This window comes from Populus trichocarpa, chromosome 1, assembly GCF_000002775.5.
Source record: "Populus trichocarpa isolate Nisqually-1 chromosome 1, P.trichocarpa_v4.1, whole genome shotgun sequence".
Lineage (NCBI taxonomy): Eukaryota > Viridiplantae > Streptophyta > Magnoliopsida > Malpighiales > Salicaceae > Populus > Populus trichocarpa.
This window is the reverse complement of record NC_037285.2, coordinates 35,407,009-35,425,303: the sequence shown is the minus strand read 5'-3', so window position 1 is coordinate 35,425,303 and position 18,295 is coordinate 35,407,009. Positions and strand designations below refer to the sequence as shown.

The window sequence follows — 18,295 nt, the reverse complement described above, 5'->3', positions numbered from 1 at the left end:
CAGGCTATGTTTACGCTTTAAGTTTAAGTTGACGAACTTAATTTTGTTTGATGAGTTGGCTTTGGAGGGCCGTTTTTGGGGTTTTTGCTTTTCGAATTATATGAACTGTTTAGGTATCTCCTGAGAATGATGAAATACATGTGTATAGCTTGTTGTTTTTAATTGTGATTAGTTGCGATTTCATTCTTTTTTTTTATCAAAAATATAAAAATATTTTCTTGTATGTTTCATACGGCCAATACCCTAACATATTTTGAACATTCCTTTTATAAAAAAAAAATATTTGAAGTTTTGAAAATGTGTTTTCGCATGGATTTCTTAAACACAAAAAAATATTTTCTTGCATTCTGGATTTTACAACATGTTTGTAAAACTCCAAAGGATGTTGGCCAATATTCAAAAAATATAAAAATCTTATTTTTGAGGAATTCGTCTTTATTCATCATTAATAGTTGGATAAAAAAATCTCAAAGGGGTTAATATCCAAAATATTATTGGGAATAATTTGCTATTATTCACTATTAATATTTGGATAAAGAAACCCTAAGTGGTTAATATCCAAAATACTTTTCTAGGAATAATAAGTCTTTATCCCCTAATAATATAAGGGCAAAGAAACCTATGAAAGGTAAATGTTCAAAATATTGTTAAGAGTAATCTAATTTATTCATTTTTAACATAATTGTAGGTTTATGCCCAAAATGTTATTTTGAACAATTTAATTGCACATCCTTAAAAGAAGTCTCAATTATAATTGGGGACATTTTAAATTTTGATTCCACAGTTTATGGGTCGTGAAAGTATGAAATACTAAGGCAAAAATGGGCTTTTAAAGCACCTTGAATTTCCTTAGATTTCTAACTTAGTTTTTTTTGTTCTTTTCCTTGCGATTTACAAGTTGCAAACACTTGAAATACTAATGGGAAAAATGAGCTTTTAAGCACTTTGAATCTCTTTAGATTTCTATTTTAGTTGTCTCTTAATTCATAGGTTGTAAATTTATTTCAAATCAAACACGGATTTCAAGAGATCTGCATCGGTTCTCCTTGGCACACTATAGACATATCTATAGGTATGATCCATATTGACCAAGTGTTTTTTTCTTCTTCTTTTAGACTTTGAGCCCAAGTCCATTCATCATAGCAAACTCATCATAGAAAAAGTGATTAGAAAACACCAACACCATAGCAATGATAAGGCAAACCAAACACTGAGTAGCTTACCTTAGGTAGGGCGTATTAGAGGTGCTAAAACCTTCCCTTTACGCAACCAGTTCCTTGCTTTAGAATCTCTAAAAGACCAGTTAGGTTTCCTAGTGACTATAATACTAGATGGCGACTCCCTTTTTCACAAAAACAAAGACCCCGAAATCAATTCCCGGTTCCGGGAAGGGTCGCCTCGACGTCGAGTTCTCGAGAGGGTGCGAAAGTGTCTGTGCGCACAAACTGATCCCTTGTTGTTGATTAGGTCCAAGAACCTCTCATGTACCAATTAAATCATTACATCAATTGTCATTCATTCATTATACTAGTCAATTACATTCTTCAAATAAAATTTTGAATTCTCACTTGATTTTCATCAATAATTCTCATTTTTACGTAAAATTTTCTTTTCTTTTCTTCCATTTATTCTCCATTTTCTTTTTAATCGACACATCTTTTTATAAATTTCTTATTATTTAATCTAACCAATCCCATTTTATTTTTATTTTTTCTAGCTTTCAGGTGACTCAATCAAATTCGTTTAAACATATTTTTCATAATAAATAGTTAAGAAAATTTATAATCCTCCCAATTTCAATACTTCCTTGGTCAAACATAGGAATGAAAAAAATATGAATTCTTTTCTCCTTTCTTATTCCTACTTTCATCCAATAACATTCATCTAACCATTATCCTCGACAATCCTAATCAATTTTATCAAAATTCTCAATTTACAAATTTCTTTCTATTGGCCAAAATTCAATACAATTAGGGAGGGGTTTTTATCCTTTTCATTTTTGAAAATAAGTCTTTACCCAACCCTAATTCATGCATACAAATATAAATAAACCACAATTACATCCATTCATCATACAATTAATTCAATTTCATCCTCATATATATTTAACAATTTCAATTCATTAACAAAATCACAATTTCAATGACATTAATCTATTTGAAGGTATTCCTTATCTTAAAAAAACCAAAGCCTACTTTAATCCCTTTTTTTTCCCTTTTTTTTTCAAAACCCTAACCCTTAATCTATCCCAAAAACTACACAGAACACTTAATTTCTCCCTTTTGATTCCTTATCTAACTCTTACATACACTAATTCTTTTAATTTTGAGTGGTTTAGAAAGGAACGGGTCTCAGATGTTTTGCTTATCAAGAATCTTGAAAGAAAAAATCAATTTTTCCTCCCCCTTTCTTTGCTGGAAATGCCGTCAGTCATGAGAAGAAAATTAGGCATTTATATTGCCCAATTTTCTAATTTTGCACATTGACCCATAGTTTTTAAGTTTTTCCCATTTCATCCCCAAGCTTTCCTTATTAGTTAATTCATGCCTTACCACCCTTTCTTTATTCAATTTCACCTCGCTCATTATTTCTTTTAGGTTATTTTATTTATTCAACTCAATTTTATTTTCAGGTTGCATAATAATTTAATTTCCACTCAGAATAAATTTTCAGCCTGGTTATTATAACATAACTTATGCAACAACATAATAGTTTTTGAGGTATCTGATGCCTCCATAAACTTCATAAAAATTGTTCCTTTAGGATAATATACTAAGAATTTAATTAAAATCCTCCTCTTTTGATTTGTCCATCCTTATTAGTGTCTAACCAATCTTCTTTCAAGTTTCTTGATAACTCTCAACATATATTTTCATTTCATCATCCGTCTTTGCCAAGTAATAACCACGAAGAGTATGAAAGCATAATCTTTTATAACCAGGACCCATAGTTTTTACAGCTTCTATAACACGTTGATAATAAAGAGCGTCAACAATTTTAAATGGCATAGATGCATTATTCATCCATTTCTATATAGAAAAATCACACCATTGAACTGCTACTTTGTTTTGCCAGCAATTTTAGAGATACTTTTAAGCACTATGAGTTGTTCTCGAGATGAAATATGCCTCTAATGTTGCAATTTCCTTATGTTTTCCATAACTGCTACTAGTGTTCTTTTTTTTTTTGGCATCCTTTTGGTGGTAACATTTGCTTTTAGAAATGACATCGTGGTCGTCATCTCTATTATCATCATCATCTTCTAATCATCTAATTATCATCTCTTCATGCTTCTTTTATTGTGCACAAAATAGAATGAAACATGCATACATTTCTCTACCTTTCCTTTTCTTTTCAACATTCCTTTAAAGATTTTAAAAGAATTTAATGATATACATTAGGAGGATGTTTGTGGCATTGTTCCATTTCTCCTTTACTTCCAACTAAATATCTTTTGAATCAATTGATACCATTTCTCGCAAAAACTTTAGCAAAATATAAGCATTCAATTTTTTTATATATCTCACACTAAGTTTATGAGCTTCTCTCCAATGACCCCATGCTAAATCTATTCTTCCTCTTATACTTCTTGGCATGGAAACTAAAGGTCGAGAAAATTAAGTCACTGAAAGATCACTATTTGAAGTACTACAACTATTAGAAGATATTTTAAGTACCTGTATTAAACGAGATCAAATATAAAATGATCTAATTAACAAAACAACAAGCAAGATATTGTGAGATTATGAACTCTTGTATTTTCATTAGTCGATCACAATGTGAAACATTAGTCTCTCGGTAAATCAATGCATTGTATAAACATGAATCATGTTCTAGTAGTATAAAATTTCTTTTTCGACCCCCAGTAAAACCATGACCTTCGTGCTGCTGCTCCATGCTCTCTCTAATGGACCAAAACGAGTCTCAAGGTTTTAGAGAAAGAAAGGAAAGAGAGGATATGCTCCAATATAATTTTTCCTCGTATAGGATTACCTCGTAATTTCACAGGAATTTTAGCTATAAAAAACTTCACCACTCATGTTATGCAGAGAGCAACCATTGCTAAATGCAACGTATAGTTAAAGCCATGGGCTTGCAGTGGGCTTCACTATTCAAAGCCTTGAAAACCAACCCATACAAGAATACAAAAGCCTCTCTTTGAAAACTCTTCTGCTCATGGGCTTGCCTGCTCATGGGCTTACCTGCTTTGTAGATTTTCATCATGCTTTTTATTTTTACTTTTAATAAAACAAAAATGAACTAGATTTCACCAGAGTTATAACTAGTTTTTATATGAACTCGGTCTAATTCAAGCTTCAAATTAACTCATTAAGTTAATCCGAGTTTTATAACATCACTATATTCAGTGTAAGCTATATTGTTAGTTAGACAGGGTTAAAATTTATTTTTAGATAACTTTTTCAAAATTCTTTCTATAATTTTAATTACAAATTAGTTTTTAAATGGGTTTGAATGGCAATTAAGCCCTTCAACACCTAAATTAGTATTAAAACAAATTTGATTCAATTATGAGTGTTTTTCTAAACTAACATAAAATTTCAAAAGTTTTGAGAAAATATCATAGGTGAAGAATGTTTTAGAAAATAGGCAATTAACCAAAAAAAAAAAACAATTAAAAATTGTAGTATTTAAAGAAATTTGTGGTATTAAAAAAAAACACCTTTACTTCTAACAGCTGTTGTGCTATGTTAAAAAAACCGCAGTTCTTACTTGCAGTATTTTAAAAGCTCGCGGGTTAGAACTATGACTTTTTTGACCATGCTATTTTTTTTTTAATTATTATTTAAAAAAAAAAAACTGTGATAAAGGTCAACGTGACTCCATTTAGATCATTTTTCAGCTCTCTCGCTCAGATAAAAAAGTAAAAACAAAAAGGGGTAAGAAAGCGCAAGTGAAATAACGACGCCCAGATCCAATTTTGACCTTTCCCTTTTCTTCTCTATTCACTTCACTCGATCTCCCTCCCTCTCCTTGCCCGAGCACTAGGGTTTTCTTTCCTTTTTTTTTTAATATCTATATCGATTTTATTATCATTAATAGAGAGAGGTATTGCTCTGGTTATTATCAAGCTAATAGGCCTGAGACATGGATTTGGTGTCCGGTTACAAGGTCATGATCGCCCTTCTCTCTCCTAATTGCTTCCTCCAATTTTTATTACTGCACTTGCGCTTTTTTTAATTGTTATAATGCATGTTCGATTGATTGATATATAAATCTTTTTTATTTTGATGATCAAGGGAATGGTTGGGCTTGTTTTCGGCAACGACAATTCTGGTTCTAATGAAGACAGGTAACAAAATTAACTGGTTTTCCTTACCTTTTCCTTTTGAGTTGATGTTGGAGAATTTCATGCTGTATCTGCTTTGGTCTTGTTGCTTTATCTTGTATGGAGTAGCATCTTGTCTTCAATAGGTTTTGCTTTTATTTTATTAGTTGGGGTTGTTGGGTGATGTCTTTCTGACATGGTTTGTGTCCATAGCTATGTTGAAAGGTTACTTGATCGGATAAGCAATGGTGTCCTACCAGACGACAGGAGGAATGCTATGGCTGAGCTTCAGTCTGTTGTTGCTGAAAGTCGGGGTGCGCAGCTAGCTTTTGGAGCAATGGGTGTGTGCTTCTTTCTCATTTAGGTTTTTTTTTTTTTTTGAATTACCTTTGACATATGATAAGTTGCTTCGTTTACTTCTCTTGCAGGGTTTCCTGTACTTATGGGTGTCTTAAAGGAGGAGCGAGATGATGTTGAAATGGTTTCCAATCTTCTCTTCCTTATCCTTTACTTCCTTTTCTTTTTCTTTTTCTTTCTTTCTTGCCTTTTCTCCTTCTTTTTGTCCTTCTGCCCTTTTTGGTTGACATGTTGCTTAAGAATGCATTTATTATCAATATTTTGGTGGAAAAAAATAAAATGAAGGATGTGTTTTACTAAACCATTGAATTGTATAGTGTTTGGCCGTGATAGTCTTGTATTTTCCAGTAATCTGATCTGTATCTTTATAAAGTTTTGGGATTGATGGTTCTCTTCTGCTAGCTGAAGCTTATTCATTCTTTTTTTGAATTTTTTGGTTGCCTAATCCGCCCATATGGTCATTTCTTTGCCTCTTTGATTGGTTATTATGGATTTTTTTTTTTATCTTTATAAATTGCTTGGTCGAATTCATTATGAACTAAAATGAATGTTATTCTGAGCAGATTCGAGGTGCCCTAGAAACTCTTGTTAGTGCATTGACGCCTATTGATCATGCAAAGGGGCCACAGAACGAGGTCCAACCAGCTTTAATGAATACTGATTTGCTTTCACGGGAAGCAGAAAACATCTCTCTCCTTCTCAGTTTATTGGTGAGAGTCCTGTATATGTATTTTCTAACATTTATTGTTCAAATGAAACCTTTCTGATTGCAATTTGTTTTGCTGTTTGTTTGATTGTTTCTTTTGGCAGTCAGAAGAAGATTTCTATGTGCGATACTATACCCTTCAAATTTTGACTGCGCTTCTCACAAATTCTCAAAATAGGTATTGATTCACAACAGATATCTTCTTTATATACCTTGGTGTATTTCATTTTTCTAGTTACGCTGGAAAGACTCTTTCTGAGTTCCTCTTCAGGTTACAGGAAGCAATTCTGACCATTCCACGTGGTATAACTCGGCTCATGGATATGCTTATGGATCGTGAGGTTCAAAACTCTTTAACCGAACAGCTATTTCTTTGTTAAGAAGTTCATAGTTGCCTAGGGTTTCATTTCAATGTAGAACTTTCAGCTATTCATATAAAGAGTAAAGCGATGACCTGACACTAAAAACAACCCTTTGTTCTTTGCTTTATGAAACTTTAAAATAGGAGGTGGGAATATCAAATTAGTTTCGATTTTTTATTGTGCTGTTCACTTCTTCTTATATATGTACTATGCCATTGTGCTTTTTTGTGAAATAATTTCTAGTCTGCTTTCAGGTTATAAGAAATGAGGCCTTGCTGCTTCTTACCCACCTGACTCGAGAAGCTGAGGTGAGGGTTTTTCTTTCTTTGTCATCTCTTACTTTTTTACTTTCTTATAACCGAATACATACTGGTGTGCGTATTGTTCTGTTACTTGCTGATTTATTTTTGTAATATCTAGGAGATTCAAAAAATTTTAGTCTTTGAAGGTGCATTTGAGAAAATTTTTAGCATTATCAAAGAGGAAGGAGGTTCAGAAGGCGGTGTTGTTGTGCAGGTGATTCACATTCATCTCAATTTTAATTTAGTCCTGTTAACTTGTTTAGCTTGCTTGCTGCTAGATCACTTGTCCCTGTACGTAGACCCTTTTGTTTTGTTGGCTCTTTATGTAAATTATGTAGTTCTTTTGCACAACTCTCATCTAAAGCTCAAGTTTTTCCCCCCTTTTCATGTGCAGTTCTAGACTCTGTAGTCTAACTTTTCATTTTCTTCATCACATTCTGATCATAGCTATTGATTACAGAGGCCACTTTCACATGCATTTGTGGCCAATGTTTTGTGACCTGAATTGAACTGGTTGGTAGGATTCTCATAACCATGAACCGGTCTTAGCTTGTTTCCTGGTGATGCTGTCCAATGCTTTGGTTGAGAAATGGACTGAAGTAATCTTCCTTGGATATTTGGGGTATTTGCTTCCATTGCGAGAATTTTGAGAAATGCATTCAGTAAATGATGAAAAACTGAAAACTAAAAAAATATTGTTTCATTTTTCTTTAATGAGATGCTGAAATTGAATAACATATATATATATATATATTATCTAGTTTCTTTTGTTTTTTCCCCTCTGGGATGAGGGATAGGGATGGGAAAAGGTTCGAATTTCAGCTCGTCTTTTATCAGAAGACATGCTCTAACATATTATTGTGACCTTGTTTTTTGCTCCATGTCTGGAGCATAAAACGAAAACAGCCCTCGTTATATCTGTAGTATAGTCTAATTTATTTTTATAAGCATTGAAGAAATCTTTTAACACATTGCTAATGTAATCTAACGTTGGTCTTTACACAGGACTGTCTTGAACTATTGAACAATCTTCTTCGCAACAATGCTTCCAATCAGGTTTGTAGCTTCTCTGGTATAGTTTCTGATGCACGTGTTCCAGTTGAGCCACTAATAGTTTGCGTGTGGTTTAGGTACTCCTGAGGGAGACGTTGGGCTTTGATGCTATAATATCAATCTTGAAGCTACGTGGAAGTGCTTACAGTTTTACCCAACAGAAGGTTAGACAGTTGACTGCCAAAAATGCTAATAATTCTTCTGTAGTTTGAGCATTCTAGATGTTTGGGCATGTTGTCTTGGAAGCCTTACCAGTGATTTTTGCTGTTTCTGATACAAATGTCTTGCCAGTAGACAATTAATCTGCTCAGTGCCTTGGAAACAATTAATTTGTTATTGATGGGAGGTTCAGAATCTGATCCTGGAAAAGATATGAATAAGCTGACAAATAGAACAGTCCTGGTTCAGGTTTGTTACAAGCTCACTTATCAGCACCAATAATTTCTGATAGTATAATAACACTCCATCTTAAATCTGTTGATTTGATTGCAGAATAAAGTGTTTGACTATCTTCTATTGTTGGGTGTCGAAAGCCAATGGGCTCCTATTCCTGTACGTTGTGCGGTAAGTCTTGGACCTTCTTCTTGTTGTCATTGTAAAATAAGGCACTATAGCCATCTCAAATGAAGAAAATTTGTGAAAGACTATGGGTTGTCATATGGGATAAAGCTTTGTTGGTTCTTCTGGATGGTGATTTATTCTAAGTATTTCCTAACAGTCACCAAAGCTTATTCATTTACTCGAAGATTATTCACTTTGGCAGGCATTGCGGTGCATTGGTGATTTGATTGTTGGACACCCAAAGAATCTTGATACTCTTGCAAGCAAAGTTCTTGGTGAGCAGCCACAAGTAGAACCGGCTCTGAATTCTATTCTTCGAATCATTTTGCGGACATCCAGTGTGCAAGAGTTCATTGAAGCTGACCACGTTTTTAAGAGCTTTTGTGAGGTTAATTCATGTATTTGCTGTGTAATATCCTTTATTGGGTTATGTTAATGTAGTTGATGATTATGCTAATTCTATCAGTTATTTACATTCTTAATTTGTGTGTTATTAAAAGTGTAATCCATTACTGTCTCCAAATCTTATTTGACTGTTTTGCATTTTTTTTTCAGAGAAATTCTGATGGTCAAACAATGTTAGCATCCACATTAATACCTCAACCATATTCAATGACTCATGCTCCCATTGAAGAGGATGTGAGAATGTCATTTGGAAGGTTTGTATATTTCTAGTGCATTTACTAGTGCACTTTTTAATTAGTTTATTTTGAACCAGGATATGTATCAAGTTTTATTGCCTTAATTAAACTCCACTGCCACGCTAACAGATAATTTTTTTATGGCTTATCTCTAATTTTTCCACAGCATGCTGTTACATGGTCTTACTTTGGGTGAAAGTGATGGTGATCTTGAGGTAATACAGTGTTTTGGTATTGCATAATATCCAATGAAAAAGAAATAGGAATAGAAATGCCTGAAATGGTCTCATCAAATTTGCATCTGCTCCTAAGTGTTGCTTGCACTTTATGGAGCATTAAATATACTTGTTGGTACTTGCTGCATGTTAACCATCAATCTAATCTTTTGAACTCCAGACTTGTTGCAGGGCTGCGAGTGTGCTTTCTCATATACTCAGGGACAATATCCAGTGCAAGGAAAGGGTATGCAATCTCTTATTTTTCTTCTTCTGTTTTAACATGGATGTGGGACTGAAAAATGATATTCAAGATATTAAAATGAGAGTCTCAAATCCACCAGCTAGAAGCTTGCATCCATGCAAAGTTAGTCAAACTTACAACTATATCTCTTTTATTTTATTTTAATCTCAGTTCTGCCTCTCTTTTCATATTTCAGACTTTTGGTATCCCATACCTCTCCATTTGCCACAAAAATTCAAAATCGTCTCAAACACCATCACCACTAAAACTCTTGTTCTCTAGCTCATATTTGACTCCCCTTTCACATACTTTTTAATTCTCCTAGGAAAGATTTGTTGTCACAAGATACAATCATTAGAAAGAAAAGGCTCCAAACAATTGACTTAATAACAATTTTTCCCAATGAAAAAAAAAAAAAACCTTTTGTTACTGAAATTATTCAGAAAGTGAAAAAACTGAGAGGGAAAATTGAACAATAGATTTCCTGCTTTAAAAGTTGAATCATCTTAAGAAGAGAGATTGAACTAGACCAACTGGTTTCATTTTCTTTCTTTTTATTTATCTTTTTGATGAGTTATCAGATAATGCTGCTAAACACTAACAACTTGAATAGCAAGCGCTTCTTTTGTACTCATTAGCATTTGATTGCTTTCAATGAGCAGTTTTGTAAGGTGATTAAGAATAGGTCTTAGTTGGTATGGAATGGCCAATTCAGAAAGGTTTGACCGGATATACTGGAGGTTGGAAGTGGATTTAAGAAGTGGTAATGGAGTGACTAGAGATGGATTCAAGAAGTGTTGTTGGAGGCGTAGCAGTTGTAAATTGAGGCTTGTCAATGAGTTGATTTTGAAACAAATCAAGGGTGCAGTTATGGCTAGAGGGGATGTGTTTGTAATTTTATCTGTCTTTCATGAATTATAGGCTTTGTTTCCATGGATTTAGACTGTTTCTTTTAAAATTATCATGATACAAATGCATCTCAAAGTATGTTATCCTGTATCTGACCCATGGATTGAGTTCCTGTTCTCCACATTCCATTCCTGTTTTGAATTCTGATAAATGTTTTATTCTTTTGAAGTGAAAATTCAAACATCATCTTTAATGAAACATATAACCTGTGAAAGTTGTTGCTTTCATGGTTGCAAGAGTTGCATTTTATATGGTTGCTGCTGTATTTCTTTTTCCAAGTGTCCCCTGTAATGTATTCCTTTTGTGAGGGGTTGGTAAATTGATGCTTAAAAGCACCTGGAAATGAACTCCTTGCAAGTTTAGCTACTCTGTCTATTGCAACCACTTCCCTTTCAACATACACCAGAAATGTAGGGTCTGCTTTTTGAATGTTCTTTTTACCGCCTTTGATTGATTGTTAAGCCAACACAATTATTTATGGATACTATTGATCAAGAATCCATGCGGGGAGATAATGAGTATGGGTTTGGATAAATTAGGTAAGTGGAGATAATGAGTATGGGTTTGGATAAATTTGGATAAATTAGGTAAGTGGATATAAACAAGAGTGGACTTGGTTTTTCCCCCATCGCATGTAGTTTTCTTCAAGAGAAATGTGAACCCCCTTCCCCTCCTGTCTTTTTCAAGATTATCTGATTTTAAGAAAACATTTGCAGGTTCTGCGCATTGAACTTGAGTCGCCCACGCCATCCCTAGGAGCTCCAGAGCCACTAATGCACCGCATGGTTAAATACTTGGCCCTTGCTTCCAACATGAAAAATAAAGATGGAAAAACAAGTACAAAAGAGAACTCGTATGTTCAACCAATTATTCTGAAATTGCTGGTGACCTGGCTAGCTGACTGCCCCAATGCAATTCAGTGCTTCCTAGCTTCACGTCCCCATCTAACATATTTGCTTGAGTTGGTGTCAAATCCGTCTGCAACTATGTGCATAAGGGGGTTGGGAGCAGTTCTCTTAGGGGAGTGTGTTATTTACAACAAGTCTGGTGAGAGTGGAAAGGATGCTTTTACAGTAGTTGATGCCATAAGTCAGAAGATTGGACTCACATCATACTTTCTTAAGTTTGATGAAATGATGAAGAGCTTCCTTTTCTCCTCTGTTAAGCCAACAAAGCTTCATAAACCATTGACGAGATCTGCTGCTGCTAGTATGGCAGAGATTGATGATGTTGATGAGCAGGATTCATCTGACCATAAGAATGAGGATCATCCTATACTTTCATCACTATTTGATTCTCATTTTGTCAACTTTGTCAAGAGTTTGGAAGGAAATATCAGAGAAACAATTGTAGATGTATATAGTCGTCCAAAGAGTGAGGTGGCTGTTGTACCTGCAGAATTGGAGCTAAAGAGAGGAGAAAGTGACAAAGACTACATAGAACGGCTGAAATCATTTGTGCAGAAGCAATGCTCTGAGATACAGGTACTTTTTATGTCTTAGAGCTGATTACCTTTTCTATTCAATCGTTTCTGGATACAGCTTATTCTCCTGAAAGACAAAAGGAAATGGCTAAGCATGAGCTACCTTGTTTAGTTATATCTTTCCTTACATTTAAATGAAGTTGGAGCCTGTCATGGGTTCTCAGCAGTCTTATCTTAATCCTTCAGCTGGATGCAATGATGGACACCAAAACGTGTTTTAGGCTTTTGGTTTCTTTGACCATCCCTATTATTTAGATCAGAACCCGTGGACCAGAACGTCACTCTGTTCCCATAATTAAAGTATTGCTCTTACACATTACTATCGTGGGAATTAATGTCATTGTACCATGGTTGCCATTGTCGATTGCTTCAAGCCATTCTAATATGTGTTGGTAACCTGTGATGTCATTCATTATGTGTTGCAGGGAGATTCGTAACAGATGCAACTGTTATTTATTTATTATTTTTTTAAAAAAGAATTTTAGAGCTGCAGGGAAATGTATTTGATTTATCAGTTTATATTTTTCTTGTTTCTTTAGAATCTTCTTGGTCGGAATGCAACTCTGGCTGAGAACTTGACCAAGACAGGTGGGAGTGTCTCATCTCAACCTGAACAAAGGACAAGTGGGGGCTTAGACAGAGTCCAGGCAGAGACACTCCGGAGAGATCTCCAGGAAGCATCTCAACGAATAGAGATGCTCAAGGCAGAGAAAGCCAAAATAGAATCAGAGGCTTCCATGTACCAGAATCTAGCTGGAAAGATGGAGTCCGATCTGAAGAGCCTATCCGATGCCTATAACAGTCTCGAACAGGCCAATTTCCATCTGGAGAAGGAAGTGAAAGCCTTGAAGAGTGGGGGAGCCTCAACACCTCCAGATGTTGAGGCGATAAGAGCAGAAGCCAGGGAAGAAGCCCAGAAGGAGAGCGAAGCGGAGCTGAATGATTTGCTAGTGTGCCTTGGGCAAGAACAGAGCAGGGTCGAAAAGCTGAGCGCAAGGTTAATGGAGCTCGGGGAGGATGTGGATAAACTACTTGAAGGTGTTGGAGATGACATGGGGCTGCCCGAAGACAGCGAAAAGGAGGAAGACTAATGTTTCCTTGTTTAATGTTTGAAATCATGGCATGTTCCTTTTCAGTCGACACTCAATTTGTACATTCCTGGTGAATTGTACAGTAACTAAATTATTGCCTGTGGTGCAGGAATTTGTGAATGTCTTTAATTAATTTAATTTTTCTCGCAATGCATGACATTTCAGGAAAATAATCTCATCACAATTTTATTCTTTATGTTGAATATAACCTTAATTGTTATATTTTATATTTTTTTTATAATAATTATTTTTTGTTGGGAAATATATAAAAATAATATTTTAAAAAAATTATTTTTATTATTTACATGTTAAAATAATTAAAAAATATAAAAAATTTACCGATGAGTGTATTTATAGTTGTGATTGTTTTTTAAATAATTTTTTTGTATTAAAATTCATGTCAATAATGTTTTTTAAAAATTATTTTTAATATAATTTAAAATATATTAAATTTTAAAAAAAAAATTAAATTTTTTAAAAACACGGTGGAAAATGATTTCTTAAAATGGCGCCTGGAAGAGAGAGAAAAGCGGTGCCTTTTCCTCGACTGGGCCAGCCTGGCCGACTAACCAAATCAATCACACCAACCTCATCATCTATCTAGTCATGCCTTAAAGTCACGTCCTAATCCTAACAATAGAATAAATTAAATTAAACATTAAAAGAAACGAAACATCATTCAAGGCAAACAGCTCGGCAACAGGACACAACACAAACTCAAACTGAAACACTTTGATAAACATTAAAACTCTCTCCCTGTGGATCTGCCAAAAGACGGAGAGAAAGAAAGACGCGATGGACGAGGAATCACCATCATCAAGAAAAAGCAATGAAATCGAACACAAAGTGTATGCACGTGTGGGTCTCTTAGGTAATCCCAGCGATGTTTATTATGGCCGCACTATCTCTTTCAGCCTTGCCAATTTCTGGGCCACTGTCAAACTGCAGCCCTCTCATCATCTCATCATCACCCCGCATCCTACTCATGATCTTGTCCAGTTCTCAGGCCTTGATCACCTGGTTTCTTTCTCTTCTCTTCTATTTTTGTGCTATGATTGTTGCATTTTTATCTTGCTGTTTAATGATGTGTATGTGCCATTTTATTTGTTAGGTGAATCGGTTGCAAAGTGAGGGTTACTATGGAGGTGTAAGATTGCTTATGTCAATCTGTAAGGTTTTCTACAACTATTGCAATGAGAATAATATTGAGCTTAGTAAGGAGAACTTTACTCTGTCATATGACACTAACATTCCTCGCCAGGTGCATCCACTTTTCTTCATCCTATTTATTCTCTGATCTGTGCTTGAGATCTATGTTTTAAGCCATTGTTTTGCTTTCGAATGAAAATGGGGTGCAGTCATATATGCATCTCAGATCGTGTAGAGTAGTACTGAAAGCAATTTCCTTCTTTTTTTCTTTGTTTTTTTCCTCTAAATTCTTTGCAAAACAGCGCTTAAGTTATAATTTTGACGTTTCAGACAGGACTTTCAGGTTCTAGTGCAATTGTTTGTGCAGCCTTAAACTGCCTTCTTGACTTCTACAAAGTCAGGCATTTGGTCAAAGTAGAAATCAGGCCTGACCTTATACTAAGTGCAGAGAAAGAACTTGGAATTATTGCTGGTCTTCAAGATCGAGTGGCACAGGTCTACGGGGGCCTTGTTTACATGGTAGGTGCTAATGCAAACATGTTAAACAAATTGGTTAAAATATAATGATTCACATATGTTACATACTCTTCTGCAGGATTTTAATAAAGATCACATGGAAAAGTTGGGCCATGGTGTCTATACACCAATGGATACCAGTCTTCTCCCACCTCTCCAGCTCATCTATGCTGAGAATCCAAGTGATTCTGGGAAGGTTAGCATTATTTTGAAGACTTTTTTCTTACCCTTGACTTAGATACTCTCTCCGTTACCTCACAGGGTATATACATGAATTGGTGGCTGCATGGAATTATCATTCCTGCTGATGTGGCCATGAATGATTCTGGTTTTGTGCCCAGATGTAGTTTTTGTTCTATACAAAGGACAGCATGCCTTGAAAGTGCAACGAGGTGCTCATGAATAGTGTTATAGGCCCCAGCAATTTCAAACAGCTGTGTGTGCCTGCTTGTGTGTAAAATAGCAATGCCTCTGTTTTTCTTTCGTGTGTTAGCAACTCCTTTCTTTGTTAAAGTTCTAGTTATATGTAGATATCTTTCAGACATTTTTAAATGCCACGCACTACAAGCTTGTACCAGGAGCTTCTATGCAAGAGAGTGATTTTGTATAATATTCATTTAATGGCATGGCATTGATATTTCATTCGATGATTTTTTTTTTGAACTTGGTAATATCTTCTGTCTGTTTTAAGTGCAGGTACATAGCACAGTTCAGAAAAGGTGGCTTGATGGTGATGAGTTTATTGTATCATCAATGGCGGAAGTTGCAGATCTAGCTTTACAAGGACAAACTGCAATACTTGAAAAGGATTATTCCAAACTTGCAGACCTGATGAATCGCAATTTTGACCTTCGAAGGTAATATGTTTCTGCTTCTAATCGGCCTAGATCAGATTTGAAGAGAAATTAGCTCTTCAGGGATGTTGTGTCTCAATACCATTAAAGCTTTCACGTTACAATATTTGCATGTTTGTCGTGCACTTTGAAAATGAAAAAATGTTTTGGGAACGAAAGTGCTCTTCTTACGAGCATCATTTGTTTATGCCAACCATAGTTTTATTGGAAAAGGAAGAGTCCATTACCATTTTCATAATGCTGATAATGGTGTTTCACACCATGACGACCATCGTTGCCATCATGTGTGTGCCTGGCTGTTATTTTTCAATCACTAAAATTATTTCATACTAAAAGTTTGATGAGGGTTGCTAATGATTCACGACCTTGTGGACCATGACTCTGAATTGACAGATTTAAATTAATTGGGTTTTGGTGATGATTTCTCTTTGGAAGATTTTCCTTGTTAAAATTGTTAATCCTTACATCGTTAGACGCAAACAAATCCTGTTATTTCTGCTCTTTTCATGTCTTAGCACATGAATTATTTGTCTTTGTGCTAAAGTGGTTGCAATGGAGTTCCTTATCTTGGCCGTATGTGTAATATTAACTTTGTTTCAATAATAGTAAGAAACAAAGAAAAGAATTGATATCTTTGTTTCAATAATTTTTAAATGCTCTTGCTGTTACCTTTTACTTTCCAGAACAAATGGTGTCTCTGTTTTTTTTAAGATGATTCAGGCATTTTATAGCCACACTAACCTAGCTGGTACGGAAATTTTTTATAGGAGCATGTTTGGAGATGATGCTCTTGGTTCTTTAAACATTGAAATGGTGGAGGTGGCCCGAAGGGTGGGTGCTGCTTCAAAATTTACAGGTAGTGGAGGAGCTGTGGTTGTATTCTGCCCTGATGGGCCTCCACAAGTAAAACTTCTGGAGGATGCTTGTAAGGAAGCCGGTTTTGTTATTCAACCTGTGAAAGTTGTTCCTTCATATCTGAATGAAGATGATCTCAAAACCCTGCCAGGCTAAGAAATTTCAGTCTTCACCAGCAGTCTTGGCGATATTGTTCTTTGCTCTCTCATTAAGATGAATAATAATAACAAAAAAAGTTTTATGTTGGGCAGATATTATCTATAGTTCATTGAACAGCTTGCTAATATCAGATTGGATAGAACCTGAAGTTTTGGCCTGCCACCACATTTGGGGGTGCTTGAACTTGTTGGAATTCGAAATGCAAACAGATCTTGCTGCGGCACAGTGAATTCTCTTAAAAGAATTTTACACAATTTTTATCCGTTTGAAATATTAGCATTTTACATATTATGAGGTCTGAGTTCTGTAATGGATTACATAAAATGAAGTAATTGTGCGCCTGACAAATCAAATCCTGGATTCATCAACCCCGCCAGATCTCTTCTTGGACTCCGAGGTAATTGTTACATGTAATTTGTCCACGCGGACGATAGATCAGATCAATCAAATTACTTGATCCGTTGCACTAATAATGTTGGGATTTGTCAAAAACCAATACAGCAACCGAGACTTGATAGCTTAATAAATCATCAAAATTGCTTTTAATGGTCAAGTTATTGGCTAACAAACCAAGAAAAATCCGAGTTTGAAGGTTACACAGAGGATCTTCTTTGCTGGTTTTATCTATTAGCCCTCTGTTACTCTTCTGCCATGTCATTTTGCTCTTGAAAACTTCCCCTCACCATTCTTTTATGGAACTTAAAAATACGAACTCGTCCTCTAACCCTCTTGAAGGTTTTGATCCAAGTTACTTGCGCCCAATGTTGCTTGGACTTGCATGCCAAAATCACATCTTCTTGTAGTTGATCGTCAAACTTTGTGTTCGCTGTGGGATTATGACAACATGGAAGACAGCTTTATCTACAACAGTAAGTCTGCGTGCTCTAGTTTGACAGAGATGGCTAACGGTCAATGAGGCGCAACTCCTCTCTTGTGACAGATTTGTTATTGACGCATTAAGGGCTTTTGGAATGCATGCCTATCACTGGTGCCTTGTCTTTTTTCCTCTCCCTCTTCCAATGATTGTGTTGCAGTTACCATTACGTTAATGCTCTGAATGTACAGTTCAGTTTCATGCTTAATTTCTCTGTTTTCTATGGAGTGATGACAAGTTGCATGCAGGATGGAGAGGAGGAGAAGAAGATGAAGAATCACCGTTATGCTATAGAGCTCAGTAATTTCCGAGTCCGATGATGGCTTGTAGCTTACCATATTGGGATCACGTTTTCTTCAGAATCATAGATTTAAGTTGGAAAATAGCCCTCTTTTTTATATCCTTGGAGCCAAGTTTGTTTAGTGTTACTAAAAACAAATTGAACGCAATGGGAAGGTATTCAGATCCATGGGATGCAGCTCTCAATCTAAACTTGGGTGAATTCTTAGTTAGATGGGAACTATTCTGATGATCACTTGTCTTACTGCAGGAGGGTACAGCCATGGATTGTTCCATCCCCTGATCAGAAAGCCCTTGCCTACCACGCCCTGTGAATCATTTATCTCTATGCCCCAGCTGCGCATGATTCATGGTAACTATACGATCAATTTTGGTTT

General features: G+C 35.3%; 2 protein-coding genes across 3 annotated transcripts; both read left to right on the top strand.

Annotated features, from left to right (window-relative positions):
* The first annotated feature begins 4,890 nt into the window (after window positions 1–4,890).
* LOC7467647 (golgin candidate 6) lies at window positions 4,891–13,384 on the top strand. Of its 2 annotated transcripts, XM_002298516.4 has the most exons (19): window positions 4,891–5,130; window positions 5,259–5,311; window positions 5,501–5,628; window positions 5,716–5,768; window positions 6,208–6,354; window positions 6,455–6,528; window positions 6,622–6,691; window positions 6,967–7,020; window positions 7,133–7,228; window positions 8,020–8,070; window positions 8,145–8,231; window positions 8,362–8,475; window positions 8,560–8,631; window positions 8,831–9,016; window positions 9,184–9,287; window positions 9,436–9,484; window positions 9,666–9,731; window positions 11,354–12,121; window positions 12,660–13,384. In XM_002298516.4, the coding sequence occupies exons 1-19, from the start codon at window positions 5,107–5,109 to the stop codon at window positions 13,209–13,211; spliced, it is 2,748 nt and encodes a 915-aa protein (XP_002298552.3). In that variant the 5' UTR covers window positions 4,891–5,106; the 3' UTR covers window positions 13,212–13,384. The 2 variants fall into 2 exon arrangements, with proteins under 2 accessions (XP_002298552.3, XP_024437465.2); XM_024581697.2 differs by lacking the exons at window positions 4,891–5,130; window positions 5,259–5,311; window positions 5,501–5,628; window positions 5,716–5,768 and having other exon boundaries at window positions 6,339–6,354; window positions 6,629–6,691.
* A 501-nt stretch (window positions 13,385–13,885) lies between these two features.
* LOC7467648 (glucuronokinase 1) lies at window positions 13,886–17,035 on the top strand. Its single transcript, XM_002298517.4, has 6 exons — window positions 13,886–14,231; window positions 14,323–14,472; window positions 14,691–14,879; window positions 14,956–15,072; window positions 15,573–15,733; window positions 16,498–17,035. Exons 1-6 carry the CDS (start codon window positions 14,007–14,009, stop codon window positions 16,739–16,741), a joined length of 1,086 nt encoding a protein of 361 aa, XP_002298553.2. The 5' UTR covers window positions 13,886–14,006; the 3' UTR covers window positions 16,742–17,035.
* The last annotated feature ends 1,260 nt before the right edge of the window (window positions 17,036–18,295 follow it).

Excerpts from the sequence above, each read along its gene's own strand:
- LOC7467647 (XM_002298516.4), top strand. The coding sequence starts at position 5,107 with ATGGATTTGGTGTCCGGTTACAAG. Across the intron at positions 6,355-6,454 it reads CTCTCCTTCTCAGTTTATTG|TCAGAAGAAGATTTCTATGT; the intron begins GTGAGAGTCCTG and ends TTCTTTTGGCAG. Across the intron at positions 9,485-9,665 it reads AAAGTGATGGTGATCTTGAG|ACTTGTTGCAGGGCTGCGAG; the intron begins GTAATACAGTGT and ends TTTGAACTCCAG.
- LOC7467648 (XM_002298517.4), top strand. The coding sequence starts at position 14,007 with ATGGACGAGGAATCACCATCATCAAGAAAAAGCAATGAAATCGAACAC. Across the intron at positions 14,473-14,690 it reads ACACTAACATTCCTCGCCAG|ACAGGACTTTCAGGTTCTAG; the intron begins GTGCATCCACTT and ends TTGACGTTTCAG. Across the intron at positions 14,880-14,955 it reads ACGGGGGCCTTGTTTACATG|GATTTTAATAAAGATCACAT; the intron begins GTAGGTGCTAAT and ends ACTCTTCTGCAG.